General features: G+C 49.2%; 1 protein-coding gene across 1 annotated transcript in view; it reads right to left on the bottom strand.

The window, feature by feature from the left end:
* The window catches only part of LOC138680998 (scavenger receptor cysteine-rich domain-containing group B protein-like), a 75,116-nt gene that overhangs the window by 12,614 nt on the left and 37,511 nt on the right, over positions 1 to 24,991 (bottom strand). Inside the window, exons 5-6 of the mRNA XM_069768181.1 lie at positions 22,652 to 22,978; positions 5,959 to 6,273 (exon numbers count right to left, since the gene is read on the bottom strand). Of these exons, the coding sequence (XP_069624282.1) occupies positions 5,959 to 6,273; positions 22,652 to 22,978 (642 nt within the window). The remainder of the gene's footprint in view (positions 1 to 5,958; positions 6,274 to 22,651; positions 22,979 to 24,991) is intronic.

Genomic DNA, 24,991 nt, shown 5'->3' with positions numbered 1-24,991 from the left:
TGGCTCCGCCTCAGGCGGTTCTGCTCTTCGCTCCGCCTCCTACATTTCTGCTCTTAGCTCCGCCTCCAGCGGTTCTGCTCTTGGCTCCGGCTCCAGCGGTTCTTCTCTTGGCTCCGCCTCCAGCGGTTCTGCTCTTTTCTCCGCCTCCAGCTGTTCTGCTCTTGGCTCCGCCTCAGGCGGTTCTGCTCTTCGCTCCGCCTCCTACATTTCTGCTCTTGGCTCCGCCTCCTGCGGTTCTGCTCTTTTCTCCGCCTCCAGCTGTTCTGCTCTTGGCTCCGCCTCAGGCGGTTCTGCTCTTCGCTCCGCCTCCTACATTTCTGCTCTTGGCTCCGCCTCCAGCGGTTCTGCTCTTTTCTCCGCCTCCAGCTGTTCTGCTCTTGGCTCCGCCTCCTACATTTCTGCTCTTAGCTCCGCCTCCTGTGGTTCTGCTTTGCATCCGCTCTTTGTGGTCCTACTCTACTTCCGTTCTGCAACCTACAGGTCAGGTTCCTACCTGTTCCCATATACCCTCCTGTCTGAACAGTTCCCTACCTGTTTCCTTATACCTGCCTGTATTCCGGTCCCTACTTAGTCTGTACCTGTCCTGCCGGTGTCTCAGCCATGCCCGTGTCACGCTCTGGCTGGTGGGCGTGAGCTCGGGGGGGGGTTGTGGTCCCACTGTGCCCCATACCAGACTACCCTGGAAGGAGCGTGACTATGACAGCTGCCTTGGTCTTCTCTGGAGCCTCTGATGGTGAGGACAGGCTTGTGCAGCAGGCAGCTGCCAGGTGCTACTCCAGGGTGGTGTCTGGCTGTGGCTGCTGATCCCACTTGGAGAACAGGAACACTGGGACAGGTGCGGGCATTAGGCAGGACTGGCAGAAGAGCACGGCTGGAACTCAGACAAGTAGGCTGGCACTGCTGAGACACAGGGCAAGCAGGCGTGGTGTGTGAAGGAACAGGTAGGGACCTGTTCACACAGGAGGTGCAGCTACGGATATGAAGTATCAAGGAACAGGTTGGGACCTGTTCACACAGGAGGAGAACCGCAAGGCTGCAGATAAGAGCGGTAGAACAGAAAGATAGTGCAGCAACTGAAGCTAAGCAGGGCAGAACCGCAAGAAATGCGGAGAGGAGCTGCAGCAAGAGATTTCTGCAGGAGCAGAGTAGAACGGAGCAGAACCACAGGAGTGCGGAGCAGAGGCAAAGGTGCAAGAGAGCGGAGCACAGACAAAGGTACAGAGCAGGCAGAGCCGCAGGAGTGCGGAGCATAAGCAAACAGAGAGGACACAAGGAAAGACACAGCAGGGAAAGAAGCCACAGGCAAGGAGACAGAGATAGGACTAAGTACAGACAAGGCAATGGAACAAGATAAGGTACAAGAACAAAGACCAGCATATTCTGCCTCCTGGAGGGCAGACAGACAAGATCAAGGCAAGGCTAGAACAAAGACACTGAGAGCAGGATATACAGCCTCCTGGAGGGTAGACAGACAATATCAAGGCGAGGCAAAGAGAAAAGTCTCCAGAGAGGGAGGAACACAGAGCAAGGCCTGGCATATCAGAAGCTAGACACTAACTGAGCTAACACATTGCACAGGCCCAGTTCACAGGGTGGAGCTGCTCTAAATACTAGAGGCCTCTTGGTAATTGGTCAGAGACACATTAGGCTACGTTCACATTTGCGTTGTGCGGTGCTGCGTCGGCGACGCAACGCACAACGCAAACAAGAACGCATGCAAAACGCATTGTTTTGTGACGCATGCATCCTTTTTTGGCATGATTTTGGACGCAAAAAAAATGCAACTTGCTGCATCCTCTGCGCCCTGACGCTTGCGCCAAAAAAGACGCATGCGTCACAAAACGCACAACAACGCATGTCCATGCGCCCCCATGTTAAATATAGGGGCGCATGACGCAGCGTCGCCGCGGCTGCGCCCGACGCAGCCCCGCAAAACGCTAATGTGAACGTAGCCTTAGATAGGTGCACCCTGATTCCATAAGAACCAGAGAGTTCTGGCGCCGCCCCCCAATGCACACAGCCAGGAAGCATGCAGAGATCAGAGGCACAGAATATGGAGCCGGCAACACACAGAACACATGACCTGGAGCAGTGGGTAAGAAGGTGTGTGAGGGATGGGAGGCCATGCAGTGATGCCGGCAGAGATGTTACAGCCCGCCTGCCTGTCAGTATCTCAGCTGTGCCCACCTGCCTGCCAGTGTCTCTGCCGTGCCCGCCTATCTGCCAGTGTCTCAGCCGTGCCCACCTGCCTGCCAGTGTCTCAGCCGTGCCCGCCTACCTGCCAGTATATCTGCTGTGCCCGCCTACCTACCAGTGTCTCTGCCGTGCCCGCCTACCTGCCAGTGTCTCTGCTGTGCCTGCCTACCTGCCAGTGTCTCTGCTGTGCCCGCCTACCTGCCAGTGTCTCTGCTGTGCCCGCTTTCCTGCCAGTGTCTCAACCGTGCCCACCTGCCTGCCAGTGTCTCATCCGTGCCCACCTGCCTGCCAGTGTCTCATCCGTTCCCGCCTGCCAGTGTGTCAGCCATGCCTGTCTGCATGCCAGTGTCTCAGCCATGCCCACCTGCCTGCCAGTGTCTCATCCGTTCCCGCCTGCCAGTGTGTCAGCCATGCCTGTCTGCATGCCAGTGTCTCAGCTGTGCCCACCTGCCTGCCAGTGTCTCATCCGTTCCTGCCTGCCAGTGTGCCAGCCATGCCTGTCTGCCTGCCAGTGTCTCAGCCGTGCCCGCCTGCCTGCCAGTTTTCCGTCACCCAGTGGGATCAGCAGACACCACGCTAGAGTGGTAGCTGGTAGCTACCTGCTGAACAAGCCTGACCTCACCACTAGAGGCTCCAGTGAACACCAAGGTAGCTGCTTAGTCCTGCCCCTTCCAGGGTAGTCTGGTTTGTGGCACAGTGGGGCCACACCCCTTCATGCCCGTGCCAACCAGTCAGGACGCGAACGTTACATTTTATATGATTAATCTAACAACTAGAGAATGCTTAAAAGACTATACATGCGATGTTGCGAAGGGGACAAGATAATACAGTCTTTTTAGTAGCATAAAAATAAAAGGAACAATAGAAAGTTACCAGACCTGTTGCCATCGGAATGGCGCATATCTTGCCAAGGGCAGCGCTTTGTTTAGAAAATGGCACAGTCCTTGGAGCATGGTGTATCTTCCAGAACTGTACATGGGGTGTAGGCCAGAACCTGCTTTTACCAGGTGCCAGACCCTCACACCTACCTCCCCCGGAGACCTCAGATAGAAGCCGAAAATGAGATGAGGGTTCAGGTACCAAAAATTATGATATATCCAATCTTAAGGATATCTGCCCTGCTGAAGGTCCCAGGTGGAAGATATTCATGCCTTACTTCCTATCGTGATTCTAGCTTTCTATAGATATGACACATGGCATATACAACTTTATCCATCTGCCAATATTAATTCTGTCTTCAAAGGGAGATTTGTAGTTAAAGTTCTGCGCTGCCGCTAAGATGAATTTCAGGAGAGTAAAGTTGATTCACAGTGGTTTTATTCTACGTGTTTCAGGGGTCTTATGCCCCCTTCATCAGGAAATACCACACAGAATATACAGGCATCACAGGTATAAATCGTTTTGCAAGGTTACAAAAAAAATGGGCACCAACAGGTCAGATGACTCAGTGTCAAAGTTCAATGATAACACACAATTAACAATTCAAACAATTAGAGAGGTATATATAATGAAAAAAATTCAATGATTTCTTATATATTGCTAGACAATAGGTCCAAATTTGCAGCATTTAGGAGTAAATTAAAAACAAAAAAAGCAAAAAAAAAAACATCTCTACTTAAATGGACAAGAACCTGCAAGAAAAGGAATTATTCCAGTTCAGAAGCAAATGCCTTACAGATGAACTACCGTGTGGAATCAACAAGCTGCTTTTTCTTATCAAAAATCCATTGGAATCTTTACATTGAATGTGGAATAAAATCATGTTTTATTATTTTACATTAAAAAATATAAATATATATATGAAAATTAATTTGTGGTGGTTTGTAGTGATCTAAAATTATGAAAATTATAATTAGTGAGTTTAAAATTGCGTCACGTACATAAGAGTAACAATTTAAGCAGCGAACCAGCGCTCGAAGTGAGCACGGAAACAAAGTGAAAGTAACACTTCACCTGTCCAAGGACTAATGATAGATACCATATGTAACAAGAGACAATATAGCATTGCCAAGGGAGGGGAATGAATGAATACACCACACTCAGTGACCACAAAGAACCGCAGCATGAGAAGGGACGAAGGGACTCCTGGCAGCAGAAAGGAGGAGACTCTTGGGATTAAATCCTGGGAGATAGTGCTGATTGTGGTGGCTTCACAGGGTGTACAGACCCCTCCCGACAGGAGCTCTTAGGCTACGTTCACATTAGCGTTTCCCGACGCAGCGTCGGGAAACGCAGCGGCGACTCATGCGCCACTATATTTAACATGGGGGGCGCATGGACATGCGTTGTGCGACGTATGCGTTTTTTTTTGCCGCAAGCGTCGGGCAAAGAAAACGCAACAAGTTGCATTTTTTTTGCGTCGAAATTTCGGGAAAAAACGACACATGCGTCGCAAAACGCAGTGTTTTTGCGTGCGTTTTGGTGCGTTTTTATTTGCGTTGTGCGTTGCGTCGCCGACGCAGCGGCGCACAATGCAAATGTGAACGTAGCCTTAATGTAATCCTCCTTTACTTTGTGATCACTGAATGTGGTGTATTCATTCATTCCCCTCTCTTGGCAATGCTATATTGTCTCTTGTTACATATGGTATCTATCATTAGTCCTTGGACAGGTTAAGTGTCACTTTCACTTTGTTTCCGTGCTCACTTCGAGCGCTGGTTCGCTGCTTAAATTGTTACACTTATGTACGTGACGCAATTTTAAACTCACTAATTATAATTTTCGTAATTTTAGATCACTACAAACCACCACAAATTAATTTTCATATATATATTTTTTAATGTAAAATAATAAAACATGATTTTATTCCACATTCAATGTAAAGATTCCAATGGATTTTTGATAAGAAAAAGCAGCTTGTTGATTACACACTGTAGTTCTTCTGTAAGGCATACGCTTCTGAACTGAAGTAATTCCTTTCATTGCAGGTTCTTGTCCATTTAAGTAGAGATGTTTTTTTTTATTTTCTCCTAAATGCTGCAAATTTGGACCTATTGTCTAGCAATATATAAGAAATCATTGTATTTTTTTCATTATATATACCTCTCTAATTGTTTGAATTGTTAGTTGTGTATTATCATTGAACTTTGACACTGAGTCATCTGACCTGTTGGTGCCCATTTTTTTGTAACCTTGCAAAAGTATTTATACCTGTGATGCCTGTATATTCTGTGTGGTATTTCCTGATGAAGGGGGCATGAGACCCCTGAAACGCGTAGAATAAAACCACTGTAAATCAACTATACTCTCCTGAAATTCATCTTAGCGGCAGCGCAGAACTTTAACTACAAATCTCCCTTTGAAGACATTATTTTCTCTGGTCGGTGAAGACCTGTGGATCTGCAGCAGCCGCTATCTATATGCTCTAATCTCATCCTAACCAGGTGAGCAAATTTGGTGTATATTCTCCTCTGTGTAATGTGGATAAGACCCTATTGCGCTCTTTGTCTCCCCATTGTTCTGCAATATTAATTCTGGGCTGATTCGCAGACCCCGCAGCAATGCAAGTGAATGCATTGTGTTCAGAACTGTGCCATGATGCCAGAATATGTCTCCCATAATTCTAGCGCCTGCACCTGTCGCTAAAATCCCAATATTCCTATCCGTAGGGTGGCTGAGCGGAGCGTCATTGAGCACTAGGGAGGAGGAGAGTGTCAGCTCATCGTTTCATGGCCCTGATTCACTATTCATAGTGAAGCCGTGCTCCTATGCTTGATACGAGGGTCTCTATCACACTTTGGGGGCTTTGTGATGGATGCTTACTTGTACAGATCACACCCGCATCCTGTGAGTGGAGACACAAGCTGTTTTTGGACACGACTCCTCCGCACTGGGATATCAGGTTCTCTGTGCCATTACAAAACAGTTTTTCCAGCCATATTGGTCCTGATCCAGGGCTAAAATACGCTCCTCCAGGGACTCGTTCTGCGGGTCCACATCCCACCTGTCTGCACACCACATGGGCATCCGAAATATCCCAGGTGTCATCACACACGGTGCCCCAAGCCTGGTTATAGAATACCTCCACCCGTCCAGAGCAGCGGGAGTCTCCACCGGCCAGTCTCACCTTAGATATCACTGCAGGAGAAGAGGCAAGTATGGCGGGTAAGATGGCAGCAGATGACAGGATTTACAAACACAAACCGGGCAAATGTTAGGTCTCCCTCTGTCCCTCCATCCTTCTATCTTCAGTGGTCCAAAAGTAGCGTCTGCCACACATCTGTGTCCCTGCGGAGCTCTCTGTCCTCCTCCTCCAGAATTTACATTCATCCATACTCCTTTGTCATTCTGACTCCTCTGTCACCACCACTGGACATCTTTGTAGCTCTCCGTAGGACTCCTCTATGTATTCTGCAGACTCTTTTCTATTTCGTCTGTAGACTCCCCTGCTTCTCCTGCGGTCTCCTCTCTGTCTCCTTCCTGCGGTCTCCTCTCTGTCTCCTTCCTGCGGTCTCCTCTCTGTCTCCTTCCTTCGGTCTCCTCCCTGTCTCCTTCCTGCGGTCTCCTCTCTGTCTCCTTCCTTCGGTCTCCTCTCTGTCTCCCTCCTGCGGTCTCCTCTCTGTCTCCCTCCTGCGGTCTCCTCTCTGTCTCCCTCCTGCGGTCTCCTCTCTGTCTCCCTCCTGCGATCTCCTGTCTCCTTCCTGTGGTCTCCTCTCTGTCGCCTTCCTGCGGTCTCCTCTCTGTCTCCCTCCTGCGATCTCCTGTCTCCTTCCTGTGGTCTCCTCTCTGTCTCCCTCCTGCGATCTCCTCTCTGTCTCCTTCCTATGGTCTCCTCTCTGTCTCCCTCCTGCGGTCTCCTCTCTGTCTCCCTCCTGCGATCTCCTGTCTCCTTCCTGTGGTCTCCTCTCTGTCCCCCTCCTGCGGTCTCCTCTCTGTCTCCCTCCTGCGGTCTCCTCTCTGTCTCCCTCCTGCGGTCTCCTCTCTGTCTCCCTCCTGCGGTCTCCTCTCTGTCTCCCTCCTGTGGTCTCCTCTCTGTCTCCCTCCTGCGATCTCCTGTCTCCTTCCTGTGGTCTCCTCACTGTCCCCCTCCTGCGGTCTCCTCTCTGTCTCCCTCCTTCGGTCTCCTCTCTGTCTCCCTCCTGCGGTCTCCTCTCTGTCTCCCTCCTGCGGTCTCCTCTCTGTCTCCCTCCTGCGGTCTCCTCTCTGTCTCCCTCCTGCGATCTCCTGTCTCCTTCCTGTGGTCTCCTCTCTGTCGCCTTCCTGCGGTCTCCTCTCTGTCTCCCTCCTGCGATCTCCTGTCTCCTTCCTGTGGTCTCCTCTCTGTCTCCCTCCTGCGATCTCCTCTCTGTCTCCTTCCTATGGTCTCCTCTCTGTCTCCCTCCTGCGGTCTCCTCTCTGTCTCCCTCCTGCGATCTCCTGTCTCCTTCCTGTGGTCTCCTCTCTGTCCCCCTCCTGCGGTCTCCTCTCTGTCTCCCTCCTGCGGTCTCCTCTCTGTCTCCCTCCTGCGGTCTCCTCTCTGTCTCCCTCCTGCGGTCTCCTCTCTGTCTCCCTCCTGCGATCTCCTGTCTCCTTCCTGTGGTCTCCTCTCAGTCTCCCTCCTGCGGTCTCCTCTGTCTCCCTTCTGCGGTCTCCTCTCTGTCTCCCTCCTGCGGTCTCCTCTCTGTCTCCCTCCTGCGGTCTCCTCTCTGTCTCCCTCCTGCGGTCTCCTGTCTCCTTCCTTCAGTCTCCTCTCTGTCTCCCTCCTGCGGTCTCCTCTCTGTCTCCCTCCTGCGGTCTCCTCTTTGTCTCCCTCCTGCGGTCTCCTCTCTGTCTCCCTCCTGCGGTCTCCTCTCTGTCTCCCTCCTGCGGTCTCCTCTCTGTCTCCCTCCTGCGGTCTCCTCTGTCTCCCTCCTGCGGTCTCCTCTCTGTCTCCCTCCTGCGGTCTCCTCTGTCTCCCTCCTGCGGTCTCCTCTCTGTCTCCCTCCTGCGATCTCCTGTCTCCTTCCTGTGGTCTCCTCTCTGTCTCCCTCCTGCGGTCTCCTGTCTCCCTTCTGCGGTCTCCTCTCTGTCTCCCTCCTGCGGTCTCCTCTCTGTCTCCCTCCTGCGGTCTCCTCTCTGTTTCCTTCCTGCGGTCTCCTCTTTGTCTCCCTCCTGCGGTCTCCTCTCTGTCTCCCTCCTGCGGTCTCCTCTCTGTCTCCTTCCTGCGGTCTCCTTTTTGTCTCCCTCCTGCGGTCTCCTCTCTGTCTCTCTCCTGTGGTCTCCTCTCTGTCTCCTTCCTGCGGTCTCCTCTTTGTCTCCCTCCTGCGGTCTCCTCTCTGTCTCCCTCCTGCGATCTCCTGTCTCCTTCCTGTGGTCTCCTCTCTGTCCCCCTCTTGCGGTCTCCTCTCTGTCTCCCTCCTGTGGTCTCCTCTCTGTCCCCCTCCTGCGGTCTCCTCTCTGTCTCCCTCCTGCGGTCTCCTCTCTGTCTCCCTCCTGCGGTCTCCTCTCTGTCTCCCTCCTGCGGTCTCCTCTCTGTCTCCCTCCTGCGGTCTCCTCTCTGTCTCCCTCCTGTGGTCTCCTCTCTGTCTCCTTCCTGCGATCTCCTCTTTGTCTCCCTCCTGCGGTCTCCTCTCTGTCTCCCTCCTGCGATCTCCTGTCTCCTTCCTGTGGTCTCCTGTCTGTCCCCCTCCTGCGGTCTCCTCTCTGTCGCCCTCCTGTGGTCTCCTCTCTGTCCCCCTCCTGCGGTCTCCTCTCTGTCTCCCTCCTATGGTCTCCTCTCTGTCTCCCTCCTGCGGTCTCCTCTCTGTCTCCCTCCTGCGGTCTCCTCTCTGTCTCCCTCCTGCGATCTCCTGTCTCCTTCCTGTGGTCTCCTCTCTGTCCCCCTCCTGCGGTCTCCTCTCTGTCTCCCTCCTGCGGTCTCCTCTCTGTCTCCCTCCTGCGGTCTCCTCTCTGTCTCCCTCCTGCGGTCTCCTCTCTGTCTCCCTCCTGCGGTCTCCTCTCTGTCTCCCTCCTGCGGTCTCCTCTCTGTCTCCCTCCTGCGGTCTCCTCTCTGTCTCCCTCCTGTGGTCTCCTCTCTGTCTCCTTCCTGCGATCTCCTCTTTGTCTCCCTCCTGCGGTCTCCTCTCTGTCTCCCTCCTGCGATCTCCTGTCTCCTTCCTGTGGTCTCCTCTCTGTCCCCCTCCTGCGGTCTCCTCTCTGTCGCCCTCCTGTGGTCTCCTCTCTGTCCCCCTCCTGCGGTCTCCTCTCTGTCTCCCTCCTATGGTCTCCTCTCTGTCTCCCTCCTGCGGTCTCCTCTTTGTCTCCCTCCTACGGTCTCCTCTCTGTCTCCCTCCTGCGGTCTCCTCTCTCTCCCTCCTGCGGTCTCCTCTCTGTCTCCCTCCTGCGGTCTCCTCTCTGTCTCCCTCCTGCGGTCTCCTCTCTGTCTCCCTCCTGCGGTCTCCTCTCTGTCTCCCTCCTGCGATCTCTGTTTTGACCTGGTGGTGAGGACAATAATGGACCTGGTGGTTAAGAGCACACGGAATGACCTGATAGTTACTAATAATACAGGACAAGCTCTGAGACGTGGGAACTCTGCTGACCGCAATCCCTAATCCTATCACACACACTAGAAATAGCCGTGGAGCGCTCCTGACGCTCCCTAGGCACCTCGTCACAGCCTAAGGAACTAGCTAGCCCTAAAGATAGAAAAATAAAGCCTACCTTGCCTCAGAGAAATTCCCCAAAGGAACAGGCAGCCCCCCACATATAATGACTGTGAGTTAAGATGAAAATACAAACACAGAGATGAAATAGATTTAGCAAAGTGAGGCCCGACTTACTGAACAGACAGAGGATAGGAAAGGTAACTTTGCGGTCAGCACAAAAAACTACAAAAAGACCACGCAGAGGGCGCAAAAAGACCCTCCGCACCGACTCACGGTGCGGAGGCGCTCCCTCTGCGTCCCAGAGCTTCCAGCAAGCAAGACAAAAATAAAAATAGCAAGCTGGACAGAAAAAATAGCAAACAGAGAAAAACAAGCAGGAACTTAGCTTCTGCTGGGAAGACAGGTCACAAGAACGATCCAGGAGCGAACTAGACCAATACTGGAACATTGACAGGTGGCATGGAGCAATGATCTAGCTGGAGTTAAATAGAGCAGCCAGTTAACGAATTAACCTCGTCACCTGTGGAAGGAACCTCAGAAGCCGCAGCCCCACTCACAACCACCAGAGGAAGCCCATGGACAGAACCAGCCGAAGTACCATTCATGACCACAGGAGGGAGCTTAACAACAGAATTCACAACAGTACCCCCCCCTTGAGGAGGGGTCACCGAACCCTCACCACAGCCCCCAGGCCGACCAGGACGAGCCAAATGAAAGGCACGAACCAGATCGGCAGCATGAACATCAGAGGCAAAGACCCAGGAATTATCTTCCTGACCATAACCCTTCCACTTGACCAGGTACTGGAGTTTCCGTCTCGAAATACGAGAATCCAAAATCTTCTCCACCACATACTCCAACTACCCCTCAACCAACACCGGGGCAGGAGGATCAACGGATGGAACCACAGGCGCCACGTATCTCCGCAACAACGACCTATGGAATACATTATGGATGGCAAAAGAAGCTGGAAGGGTCAAACGAAATGACACAGGATTGAGAACCTCAGAAATCTTATACGGACCAATGAAACGAGGCTTAAACTTAGGAGAGGAAACCTTCATAGGAACATAACGAGACGACAACCAAACCAAATCCCCAACACGAAGTCGGGGACCCACACAGCGCCGGCGGTTAGCGAAACGTTGAGCCTTCTCCTGGGACAATGTCAAATTGTCCACCACATGAGTCCAAATCTGCTGCAACCTATCCACCACAGTATCCACACCAGGACAGTCCGAAGACTCAACCTGCCCTGAAGAGAAACGAGGATGGAAACCAGAATTGCAGAAAAACGGCGAAACCAAAGTAGCCGAGCTGGCCCGATTATTAAGGGCGAACTCAGCCAAAGGCAAAAAGGACACCCAATCATCCTGATCAGCAGAAACAAAGCATCTCAGATATGTTTCCAAAGTCTGATTAGTACGTTCGGTTTGGCCATTTGTCTGAGGATGGAAAGCCGAGGAAAAAGACAAATCAATGCCCATCCTAGCACAGAAGGATCACCAAAACCTCGAAACAAACTTGGAACCTCTGTCCGAAACGATGTTCTCCAGAATGCCATGTAAACGAACCACATGCTGGAAAAACAACGGCACCAAATCAGAGGAGGAAGGCAATTTAGACAAGGGTACCAAATGGACCATCTTAGAGAAGCGATCACAACCCACCCAAATGACCGACATCTTTTGAGAGACAGGGAGATCCGAAATAAAATCCATAGAAATATGCGTCCAGGGCCTCTTCGGGACCGGCAAGGGCAAAAGCAACCCACTGGCACGAGAACAGCAGGGCTTAGCCCGAGCACAAGTCCCACAGGACTGCACAAAAGAACGCACATCCCGTGACAAAGACGGCCACCAAAAGGATCTAGCCACCAAATCTCTGGTACCAAAGATTCCAGGATGACCAGCCAACACCGAACAATGAACCTCAGAGATAACTCTACTAGTCCATTTATCAGGGACAAACAGTTTCTCCGCTGGGCAACGGTCAGGTCTATCAGCCTGAAATTTTTGCAGCACCTGCCGCAAATCAGGAGAGATGGCAGACAAAATTACCCCCTCTTTGAGAATACCCGCCAGCTCAGGAACACCCGGAGAGTCGGGCACAAAACTCCTTGACAGGGCATCAGCCTTCACATTCTTAGAGCCCAGAAGGTACGAAACCACAAAATCAAAACGGGAGAAAAATAGCGACCAACGAGCCTGTCTAGGATTCAACCGTTTGGCAGACTCGAGATAAGTCAAATTCTTGTGATCCGTCAAGACCACCACGCGATGCTTGGCTCCTTCAAGCCAATGACACCACTCCTCGAATGCCCACTTCATGGCCAACAACTCTCGATTGCCAACATCATAATTGCGCTCAGCAGGCGAAAACTTTCTAGAAAAAAAGGCACATGGTTTCATCACCGAGCCATCAGAACTTCTTTGTGACAAAACAGCTCCTGCTCCAATCTCAGAAGCATCAACCTCGACCTGAAACGGGAGCGAAACATCTGGCTGGCACAACACAGGGGCAGAAGAAAAACGATGCTTCAACTCCTGAAAAGCTTCCACAGCCGCAGAAGACCAATTGACCACATGAGCACCCTTCTTGGTCAAATCCGTCAACGGTTTAGCAACGCTAGAAAAATTACTGATGAAGCGACGATAAAAATTAGCAAAGCCCAGGAACTTTTGCAGACTCTTCACAGATGTGGGCTGAGTCCAATCATAAATGGCCTGGACTTTAACAGGGTCCATCTCGATAGTAGAAGGGGAAAAAATGAACCCCAAAAATTAAACCTTCTGAACTCCAAAGAGACACTTAGACCCCTTCACAAACAAAGAATTAGCACGAAGGACCTGGAACACCATTCTGACCTGCTTCACGTGAGACTCCCAATCATCCGAGAAGACCAAAATATCATCCAAATATACAATCAGGAATTTATCCAGGTACTCTCGGAAGATGTCATGCATAAAGGACTGAAATACTGATGGAGCATTGGAAAGCCCGAATGGCATAACCAGGTACTCAAAATGGCCCTCGGGCGTATTAAATGCTATTTTCCATTCATCGCCCTGTTTAATACGCACAAGATTATACGCACCACGAAGATCTATCTTGGTGAACCAACTAGCCCCCTTAATCCGAGCAAATAAATCGGACAGCAGCGGCAAAGGGTACTGAAATCTGACTGTGATCTTATTAAGAAGGCGGTAATCAATACAAGGTCTCAAAGAACCATCCTTCTTGGCCACAAAAAAGAACCCTGCTCCCAATGGTGACGACGACGGACGAATATGACCCTTCTCCAAGGATTCCTTAATATAACTCCGCATAGCGGCGTGTTCTGGCACAGATAAATTGAACAGTCGGCCCTTATGAAACTTACTACCAGGAATCAAATTGATAGCACAATCGCAATCCCTATGAGGAGGTAGGGCACTGGATTTGGGCTCATCAAATACATACCGGTAATCCGACAAAAACTCCGGGACTTCAGAAGGGGTGGATGACGAAATAGACAAAAATGGAACATCACCATGTACCCCCTGACAACCCCAGCTGGACACAGACATAGATTTCCAATCCAATACTGGATTATGGACATGTAGCCATGGCAACCCCAAAACGACCACATCATGCAGATTATGCAACACCAAAAAGCGAATATCCTCCTGATGTGCAGGAGCCATGCACATGGTCAATTGGGTCCAGTACTGGGGCTTATTCTTGGCCAAAGGCATAGCATCAATTCCTCTCAATGGAATCGGATACTGCAAGGGCTCCAAGAAAAAACCACAGCGCCTAGCAAACTCCAAGTCCATCAAATTCAGGGCAGCGCCTGAATCCACAAATGCCGAAACAGAATATGATGACAAAGAGCAAATCAGAGTAACGGACAAAAGAAATTTCGACTGTACCGTACCAATGGTGGCAGACCTAGCGAACCGCTTAGTGCGCTTAGGACAATCGGAGATAGCATGAGTGGATTCACCACAGTAAAAACACAGCCCATTCCGACGTCTGTGTTCTTGCCGTTCAGCTCTGGTCAAAGTCCTATCACATTGCATAGGCTCAGGTCTATGCTCAGATAATACCGCCAAATGGTGCACAACTTTACGCTCACGCAAGCGTCGATCGATCTGAATGGCCAAAGACATAGACTCATTCAGACCAGCATGTATGGGAAATCCAACCATGAAATCCTTAAAGGCTTCAGAAAGACCCTTTCTGAAGATTGCTGCCAGGACACATTCATTCCACTGAGTGAGTACAGACCACTTCCTAAACTTCTGACAATATATCTCTACCTCATCCTGACCCTGACACAGAGCCAGCAAGATTTTCTCTGTCTGATCCACTGAATTTGGTTCATCATAAAGCAATCCAAGCGCCAGAAAAAATGCATCAACATCACGCAATGCTGGATCTCCTGGCGCAAGGGAAAATGCCCAGTCTTGAGGGTCGCCGCGTAACAAAGAAATAATGATTTTCACTTGTAGAACAGGGTCACCTGAGGAGCGGGGTTTCAAAGCAAGAAACAATTTACAATTATTTTTGAAATTCAGAAACTTAGATCTATCCCCAAAAAACAAATCAGGAATAGGAATCCTAGGCTCTGACATCGGATTCTGAACCACAAAATCTTGAATGTTTTGTACCCTTGCAGTGAGATTATCCATCCAAGAGGACACACCTTGAATGTCCATATCCACACCTGTATCCTGAACCACCCAGAGGTCTAGGGGAAAAGAAAGGCAAAACACAGTGCAAAGAAAAAAAAATGGTCTCAGAACTTCTCTTATCCCTCTATTGAGATGCATTAATACTTTTGGCCACCTGTACTGTTATGACCTGGTGGTGAGGACAATAATGGACCTGGTGGTTAAGAGCACACGGAATGACCTGATAGTTACTAATAATACAGGACAAGCTCTGAGACGTGGGAACTCTGCTGACCGCAATCCCTAATCCTATCACACACACTAGAAATAGCCGTGGAGCGCTCCTGACGCTCCCTAGGCACCTCGTCACAGCCTAAGGAACTAGCTAGCCCTAAAGATAGAAAAATAAAGCCTACCTTGCCTCAGAGAAATTCCCCAAAGGAACAGGCAGCCCCCCACATATAATGACTGTGAGTTAAGATGAAAATACAAACACAGAGATGAAATAGATTTAGCAAAGTGAGGCCCGACTTACTGAACAGACAGAGGATAGGAAAGGTAACTTTGCGGTCAACACAAAAAACTACAAAAAGACCACGCAGAGGGCGCAAAAAGACCCTCCGCACCGACTCACGGTGCGGAGGCGCTCCCTCTGCGTCCCAGAGCTTCCAGCAAGCAAGACAAAAATAAAAATAGCAAGCTGGACAGAAAAAATAGCAAACAGAGAAAAACAAGCAGGAACTTAGCTTCTGCTGGGAAGACAGGTCACAAGAACGATCCAGGAGCGAACTAGACCAATACTGGAACATTGACAGGTGGCATGGAGCAATGATCTAGGTGGAGTTAAATAGAGCAGCCAGTTAACGAATTAACCTCGTCACCTGTGGAAGGAACCTCAGAAGCCGCAGCCCCACTCACAACCACCAGAGGAAGCCCTGTTGTGAGTTCTGTTTTTGGGCTCCCTCTGGTGGTTACTGATGGTACTGGGTGATTTGTGTTCTGCTGTCTCTGGTGTCCACCTGTTCTATTAGGATTTGGGAGTTTCCTATTTAACCGGGCTTTCTTGTCATTTCCCCGCCGGCTATCAAGGTTATCAGAGTGTTTTGTTACCTCAGCTTCTGGCTTCAGTAATATTCAGGACAAGCTAAGTTTTTGATTTTCTTGTTCCACGTTTTGCTTTATTTTTGTCTTGTCCAGCTTGCATATAATTGTTTCTTTGCTGCTGGTTGCTCTAGTGGGCTGTAATTGCTCCTCATGTTCCATGAGTTGGAACATGAGTTCAAGTAATTGCAGGATGGTTTTTTGAAGGGTTTTTTGCTGACCGCGCAGTTTACTTTTGTATCCTCTGCTATCTAGTTTTAGCGGGCCTCATTTTGCTGAATCTGTTTTCATACTGTGTATGTGCCTTCCTCTCATTTCACCGTCATTATATTTGGGGGGCTGCTATTTCTGTGGGGTATTTCTCTGGAGGCAAGAGAGGTCTGTGTTTCTTCTAATAGGGGAAGTTAGATCTTCGGCTGGTGCGAGACGTCTAGGATCAACGTAGGCACGTTCCCCGGCTATTGTTATTTGTGTGTTCAGGTTTAGGGTCGCGGTCAGCTCAGGTTCCATCACCCTAGAGCTCGTTGGTGCTTGTCCTTTTGTGATTCCCTGCCATTGGAATCATGACAGCATAGCCGGCCAAAATGTTTGGGCTGAAGTAGGAGGAAAAGTAGTCTGAGGAAGTTTTTTTTTTTTTTTTTCTCTCCTCTGAGGTTGCTGCCTAGCCTTACTTGCAGCCTGGCTGATTTTTTTTTTTTTTTTTTCCTCCTCTTAATCCTTGAATGGCTCTGACCTTAGCTGTTTATCATGGACGTCCAGAGTTTAGCTTCCAGCTTGAATAATCTTGCTGCTAAGGTTCAAAATATACAAGATTTTGTTGTACATGCTCCTATGTCTGAACCTAGAATTCCTATTCCAGAGTTCTTTGCTGGAGATAGATCTAGTTTTCTGAATTTTAGGAACAATTGCAAGCTGTTCCTTTCTTTGAAATCTCGCTCTTCTGGAGACCCTGCTCAGCAGGTTAAGATTATTATATCTTTCCTGCGGGGTGACCCTCAAAATTGTGCATTTGCATTGGCACCAGGGGATCCTGCGTTGCTTAATGTGGATGTGTTTTTTCTGGCATTGGGTTTGCTCTATGAGGAACCTAACCAGGAGATTCAGGCTGAAAAAGCTTTATTAGCTCTCTCTCAGGGGCAAGATGAAGCAGAAATATATTGTCAAAAATTTCGGAAATGGTCAGTGCTTACTCAGTGGAATGAGTGCGCCCTGGCTGCAAAGTCCAGAGATGGCCTTTCTGAGGCCATTAAAGATGTTATGGTGGGGTTCCCTGCGCCTACGGGTCTGAATGAGTCTATGACTATGGCTATTCAGATTGATCGGCGTTTACGGGAGCGCAAACCTGTGCACCATTTGGCGGTGTCTTCTGAACAGGCACTTGAGACAATGCAATGTGATAGAGTTCAGTCTAGAAGTGAACGGCAAAACTATAGGCGGAAAAATGGGTTGTGCTTTTATTGTGGTGATTCAGCTCATGTTATATCAGCATGCTCTAAACGCACAAAAAAGGTTGATAAGTCTGTTGCCATTAGTACGTTACAGTCTAAGTTCATTCTGTCTGTGACTCTGATTTGCTCATTATCATCCATTTCCGTCGATGCCTATGTAGATTCAGGCGCTGCTCTGAGTCTTATGGATTGGTCATTTGCCAAGCGATGTGGGTTTAGTCTTGAGCCTCTGGAAGTCCCTATTCATAGTAACATAGTAACATAGTTAGTAAGGCCGAAAAAAGACATTTGTCCATCCAGTTCAGCCTATATCCCATTATAATAAATACCCAGATCTACGTCCTTCTACAGAACCTAATAATTGTATGATACAATATTGTTCTGCTCCAGGAAGACATCCAGGCCTCTCTTGAACCCCTCGACTGAGTTCGCCATCACCACCTCCTCAGGCAAGCAATTCCAGATTCTCACTGCCCTAACAGTAAAGAATCCTCTTCTATGTTGGTGGAAAAACCTTCTCTCCTCCAGACGCAAAGAATGCCCCCTTGTGCCCGTCACCATCCTTGGTATAAACAGATCCTCAGCGAGATATTTGTATTGTCCCCTTATATACTTATACATGGTTATTAGATCGCCCCTCAGTCGTCTTTTTTCTAGACTAAATAATCCTAATTTCGCTAATCTATCTGGGTATTGTAGTTCTCCCATCCCCTTTATTAATTTTGTTGCCCTCCTTTGTACTCTCTCTAGTTCCATTATATCCTTCCTGAGCACCGGTGCCCAAAACTGGACACAGTACTCCATGTGCGGTCTAACTAGGGATTTGTACAGAGGCAGTATAATGCTCTCATCATGTGTATCCAGACCTCTTTTAATGCACCCCATGATCCTGTTTGCCTTGGCAGCTGCTGCCTGGCACTGGCTGCTCCAGGTAAGTTTATCATTAACTAGGATCCCCAAGTCCTTCTCCCTGTCAGATTTACCCAGTGGTTTCCCGTTCAGTGTGTAATGGTGATATTGATTCCTTCTTCCCATGTGTATAACCTTACATTTATCATTGTTAAACCTCATCTGCCACCTTTCAGCCCAAGTTTCCAACTTATCCAGATCCATCTGTAGCAGAATACTATCTTCTCTTGTATTAACTGCTTTACATAGTTTTGTATCATCTGCAAATATCAAATATTCCTTTGAAGGGAATTGACTCTACACCTTTAGCTATGAATAAACCTCAGTACTGGACACAAGTGACCATGCGTATGACTCCCGTTCATCAGGAGGTGATTCGCTTCCTGGTATTGTATAATTTACATGATGTTCTAGTACTTAGTCTGCCATGGTTACAAACTCATAATCGAGTCCTTGACTGGAAAACAATGTCTGTGTTAAGCTGGGGATGTCAGGGGGTTCATGATGATGCACCTCCGATTTCTATCGCTTCATCTACTCCTTCTGAGGTTCCTGTATTTTTGTCTGATTATCGGGATGTTTTTGAGGAGCCTAAGCTCAGTTCGCTTCCTCCTCACAGGGATTGCGATTGTGCTATAGATTTAATTCCTGGTAGTAAATTTCCTAAAGGTCGTTTGTTCAATCTGTCAGTGCCAGAGCATACTGCTATGCGGGATTATGTTAAGGAGTCCTTGGAAAAGGGACATATCCGTCCATCTTCGTCCCCTTTGGGAGCAGGTTTTTTTTTCGTGGCCAAAAAATATGGGTCCTTGAGGCCTTGTATAGATTATCGTCTTTTGAATAAGATTACCGTAAAATATCAGTATGCTTTGCCTTTGTTGACTGATTTGTTTGCTCGCATTAAGGGGGCTAAATGGTTCACTAAGATTGATCTTCGGGGTGCGTATAATCTTATACGAATAAAGCAAGGTGATGAGTGGAAAACCGCATTTAATACGCCTGAGGGCCATTTTGAGTATTTGGTAATGCCTTTCGGACTTTCTAATGCTCCTTCAGTCTTCCAGTCCTTTATGCACGATATTTTCCGTGAATATCTGGATAAATTTATGATTGTGTATTTGGATGATATTTTGTTTTTTTCTGACGACTGGGAGTCTCATGTTCAGCAGGTCAGGAAGGTGTTTCAGGTCCTGCGGGCTAATTCCTTGTTTGTAAAGGGCTCAAAGTGTCTCTTTGGAGTCCAGAAGATTTCTTTCTTGGGGTATATTTTTTCCCCTTCTACTATTGAGATGGATCCCGTCAAGGTTCGGGCTATTTGTGACTGGACGCAGCCTGCATCTCTTAAGAGTCTGCAGAAGTTCTTGGGCTTTGCTAATTTCTATCGTCGTTTTATAACTAATTTTTCTAGTGTTGTTAAGCCTTTGACGGATTTGACTAAGAAGGGTGCTGATGTTGCTGATTGGTCTCCTGCGGCTGTGGAGGCCTTTCGGGAACTTAAACGCCGGTTTTCTTCTGCTCCTGTGTTGCGTCAGCCTGATGTTTCGCTTCCTTTCCAAGTTGAGGTTGATGCTTCCGAGATTGGAGAGGGGGCGGTTTTGTCACAGAGAAGCTCCGATTGCTCGGTGATGAAGCCATGTGCGTTCTTTTCTAGAAAATTTTCGCCCGCTGAGCGGAATTATGATGTGGGTAATCGGGAACTTTTGGCCATGAAGTGGGCATTTGAGGAGTGGCGTCATTGGCTGGAGGGTGCTAGACATCGTGTGGTGGTCTTGACTGATCACAAAAATCTGATTTACCTTGAGTCTGCCAGGCGTCTGAATCCTAGACAGGCTCGTTGGTCACTGTTTTTCTCTCATTTCAATTTTGTGGTTTCATACCTGCCAGGTTCAAAGAATGTGAAGGCGGATGCTCTTTCTAGGAGTTTTGTGCCTGACTCCCCTGGAAATTCTGAGCCCACTGGTATCCTTAGGGATGGGGTGATTTTGTCGGCCGTCTTCCCAGACTTGCGACGTGCTTTGCAGGAGTTTCAGGCGGGTAAACCTGATCGTTGTCCGCCTGAGAGACTGTTTGTTCCGGATAGTTGGACCAGTAGAGTCATCTCCGAGGTCCATTCTTCTGCGTTGGCAGGTCATCCTGGAATATTTGGTACTAGAGACTTGGTGGCCAGGTCTTTTTGGTGGCCTTCCTTGTCGAGGGATGTGCGTTCTTTTGTGCAGTCTTGTGAGGTTTGTGCTCGGGCTAAGCCTTGCTGTTCTCGAGCCAGTGGATTGTTGTCACCTTTGCCTATCCCGAAGAGGCCTTGGACGCACATTTCCATGGACTTTATTTCGGATCTCCCTGTCTCTCAAAAAATGTCTGTCATCTGGGTTGTGTGTGACCGCTTTTCTAAAATGGTTCATCTTGTACCCTTGCCTAAGTTGCCTTCCTCCTCTGAGTTGGTCCCTCTGTTTTTCCAGAACGTGGTTCGTTTGCATGGGATTCCGGAGAACATCGTTTCTGACAGGGGATCCCAGTTTGTGTCTAGATTTTGGCGGACGTTCTGTGCTAAGATGGGCATTGATTTGTCCTTTTCGTCTGCATTCCATCCTCAGACGAATGGCCAGACGGAGCGAACTAATCAGACCTTGGAAACTTATTTGAGGTGTTTTGTTTCTGCTGATCAGGATGACTGGGTTACCTTTTTGCCGCTGGCCGAGTTTGCCCTTAATAATCGGGCTAGTTCTGCTACCTTGGTTTCTCCTTTTGTTTTGTAATTCGGGGTTTCATCCTCGTTTTTCCTCTGGTCAGGTGGAGCCTTCTGATTGTCCTGGAGTGGACATGGTGGTGGATGGGTTGCATCGGATTTGGAGTCATGTGGTGGACAATTTGAAGTTGTCCCAGGGAAGGCTCAGCAGTTTGCTAATCGCCGTCGCCGCGTGGGTCCTCGACTTCGTGTTGGGGACTTGGTGTGGTTGTCTTCTCGTTTTGTTCCTATGAAGGTCTCTTCTCCTAAGTTCAAGCCTCGGTTCATCGGTCCTTATAGGATATTGGAAATTCTTAACCCTGTGTCGTTTCGTTTGGATCTCCCGGCATCGTTTGCTATTCATAATGTGTTCCATCGGTCGTTGTTGCGGAGGTATGAGGTACCTGTTGTTCCTTCGCTTGAGCCTCCTGCTCCGGTGCTGGTGGAGGGAGAATTGGAGTATGTTGTAGAGAAGATCTTGGATTCTCGTGTTTCCAGACGGAAACTCCAATATTTGGTCAAGTGGAAGGGTTATGGTCAGGAGGATAATTCTTGGGTGGTTGCCTCTGATGTTCATGCTGATGATTTGGTCCGCGCTTTTCATAGGGCTCATCCTGGTCGCCCTGGTGGTTCTCGTGAGGGTTCGGTGACCCCTCCTCAAGGGGGGGGTACTGTTGTGAGTTCTGTTTTTGGGCTCCCTCTGGTGGTTACTGATGGTACTGGGTGATTTGTGTTCTGCTGTCTCTGGTGTCCACCTGTTCTATTAGGATTTGGGAGTTTCCTATTTAACCAGGCTTTCTTGTCATTTCCCCGCCGGCTATCAAGGTTATCAGAGTGTTTTGTTACCTCAGCTTCTGGCTTCAGTAATCTTCAGGACAAGCTAAGTTTTTGATTTTCTTGTTCCACGTTTTGCTTTATTTTTGTCTTGTCCAGCTTGCATATAATTGTTTCTTTGCTGCTGGTTGCTCTAGTGGGCTGTAATTGCTCCTCATGTTCCATGAGTTGGAACATGAGTTCAAGTAATTGCAGGATGGTTTTTTGAAGGGTTTTTTGCTGACCGCGCAGTTTACTTTTGTATCCTCTGCTATCTAGTTTTAGCGGGCCTCATTTTGCTGAATCTGTTTTCATACTGTGTATGTGCCTTCCTCTCATTTCACCGTCATTATATTTGGGGGGCTGCTATTTCTGTGGGGTATTTCTCTGGAGGCAAGAGAGGTCTGTGTTTCTTCTAATAGGGGAAGTTAGATCTTCGGCTGGTGCGAGACGTCTAGGATCAACGTAGGCACGTTCCCCGGCTATTGTTATTTGTGTGTTCAGGTTTAGGGTCGCGGTCAGCTCAGGTTCCATCACCCTAGAGCTCGTTGGTGCTTGTCCTTTTGTGATTCCCTGCCATTGGAATCATGACAAAGCCCATGGACAGAACCAGCCGAAGTACCATTCATGACCACAGGAGGGAGCTTAACAACAGAATTCACAACAGATCTCCTCTCTGTCTCCCTCCTGCGGTCTCCTCTCTGTCTCCCTCCTGCGGTCTCCTCTCTGTCTCCCTCCTGCGGTCTCCTCTCTGTCTCCCTCCTCTGGTCTCCTCTCTGTCTCCTTCCTTCGGTCTCCTCTCTGTCTCCCTCCTGCGGTCTCCTCTCTGTTTCCCTCCTGCGGTCTCCTCTCTGTCTCCTTCCTGCGGTCTCCACTCTGTCTCCCTCCTGCAGTCTCCTCTCTGTCTCCCTCCTGCGGTCTCCTCTCTTTCTCGCTCCTGCGGTCTCCTAACACTCAGACCCTTCCATTATGGGCTAGTTCCAAACATTAAATCTTACCTTACCCTAATGTCCCTACCTAACTACAGTCACTAACTTGTCCTAGCTATCTTATGTAGTGAGCCCCAACCTATGTTCTTATCCTATACTGTACCCTACAACCACTGGGCATTACCCTTACATTACGTATACACTGCCATGTCACCATACACAATACATACATACACGCACTACAATATAACGTGATTGGTGTATTCAGGGGCAGGAATGGGATAGCCATTGTCCACCGCCCTTACATGGCCCTGTCAGTTCCGGATCTTCATACCTGATTGTGAGCACAGCACCTCAGCCTCCCCAGACTCACACTTGTGACCTTTGGACATGACAGAACTGCATTCCGACAGACTTTTTTCCTGACCGGCACAGTACACACTGCGCAGATCTGTCTGAGCAACCGCTCGCCTGTCTATTGACATCGCCTTGACCTGAGCACGTTCAATAGCAGGCCCGCAGCCAAGCTGCCTACACAGCACGGCCTCCTCCTCCACATCCCATTCAAAGGCCGGCACCACATTCCATGAGGTACCGTGGACGACCTGAACTTTGCCAGAACAGGCGCTGTTTCCTCCCTTCAACGACACCTTGGAAATGGCTGCAAAACACAAAGACGACACAAGATAATGAGAACAGAGGAGACATGTAGCCATGAAGAACCAACTTGTAGGTGGAACAGCCCTGAAGACAGTAAAGTAGCTAGCCCTTTAATTGGAGTAATGTGAGCCCTGTCCCTTTAATTCACCAGGCACCTTGTATGAGCTGTCCGTATAGCAATCTACCCTGGTGTGCAAGCACTTGTATTACAGGAAATTAATGTAAATGCGGAGCTTTATTGGTTGCGGTGGGTTGCGGTGGGTGCGCAGGGTGGTTAAGCTCACCTGGGCAAAAAGTGGAGAATGCCCTGCCCTAAAACACTGACCTGGGACTTATTCTTAGAAACATACTGTGAAGAATATGGGGGGATTTAATGGAAGCTTACAATCCTCCTTCAGCGTGTGTAACTGTAACAGGACACTTGGCTCAGCAGGTGGTCCAGCTCCACAAGCAAGTATCTAGGCTCATACAGGATAAACATCTGTGAAACCCACGCTGTGTGACTGCTTCATTCAAACTTCCTCCGGTCAGGTAGGATTTCATATGGAAATTTAAGGAGAAAATTGAGTTATCCTACATCCTAGTCACACAATGGTTACATTTTCGAGATCTCTGAAATGTGGCGAACGTCTTCTAGGGCCTCGATCCATTCTATCTCTCTTGGGTGGGCAGTTACGCAGAACGGCTAGTAGAAGTCAGGTAGTGAAGCCATGTTTGGTCTCCAAACCTAATGGGGGCCCAGGGTGGTGAGGTGTGGGTTCATTGCATGTGGTGGCAGAGCAGTGGGATTGAGATGATAGTGTATGTGAGTGTGTGACCCATGCTCCCAGACATGATTACTGGCAGCAATTTTCACTGTGATCTTAAGATCAGCTCAGCACTAGACAGTCTGACTGCAAATACTGTAAGGTGTGTGGATGCATCAGGTTGCAACTCTGGGTCAGTGACCAAAGATTGCAAGAATGGCCAGTGGCACCAGGGGTAGAGCCAGGGAGATGGCTAATGCTTAGTACGGTGGAGAGGAGGTGGAAGATAATGTTGCCCAAACAGAGGGTGAGTCCAGCCTTCCTGCAAGCTGCAGGTGGCCAAGAAACCTGCCAACTGAAGAGGGAGTAAGATGAACGCGGTTCCTGTTGTCTCTGCTTCCAAGCCCAAGGGGGCACCTGCCCATGCTTCTCTCTCCACATTATATGTAATCTCTGGAAACTGCAGGGACACTTCAAAGCCATATATACCCAGAGCCAGAAGGGCCTGTCTCTGTCCCAGAAACTGTCCACTGTTTTATGTGTGGATGGGGGTGGTGGGAGCTCCCTTGACAAATTTCAGCCCATTTGGAATGGGACACCAGGAAGGCAGTGCTGGTGGAGGGGGTATCCTGGAATATTCCCGCAAGTGTTTTGCTTGGGACAGACTTGGGTTGGCTAGTGTCCCAGTATGTGGCCACTGAACCCCTAAGGCCTGATCCACCAGACAACAACGTAATGTCCACCCCTGTTGATGTCAATGTGATTAACATGGCTACTGATGGGGATGTAGGGTGGGTGATGTACTGTGTCCATCTCCCCTCGGGGGGCAGGAGTTCCATCAAGCAACTGCAATAATGCCTTAGGCCGGGGTCAGACTTGCGAGTGCAATGCGAGAAACTCGCGCAAGTCTCTCGCCTCAATACCCAGCACTGCCACCGGCACTCGGGACCAGAGAATGCGGCTGCATATATTTCTGTGCAGCTGAATACTCCAGTCCCAAGTGCCGGAGGCAGTGCCGGATATTGAGGCGAGAGAGTCGAGCGAGTTTCTCGCATTGCACTCGCAAGTGTGACCCCGGTCTTGAGTGTGGCCAGCTGGCACGCTGGAGCCAGTTGTCCTGTGAGATTGTCACAGAGGGGACAGACAGGAGGCAGAGAGCTTTGATGGGGGATCATGCAATTGAGGGCAGAGCTACTGTATCTCAGGAGAGGTATGACTCCCAGGTAAGGCCTCATTGCAGGGTTCCTCCACAACTGGGATGTCAGGTT

This window comes from Ranitomeya imitator, chromosome 5, assembly GCF_032444005.1.
Source record: "Ranitomeya imitator isolate aRanImi1 chromosome 5, aRanImi1.pri, whole genome shotgun sequence".
NCBI classification, from domain to species: domain Eukaryota; kingdom Metazoa; phylum Chordata; class Amphibia; order Anura; family Dendrobatidae; genus Ranitomeya; species Ranitomeya imitator.
The sequence above is the reverse complement of the archived record's forward strand: the minus strand, read 5'-3'. Positions and strand labels throughout refer to the sequence as shown.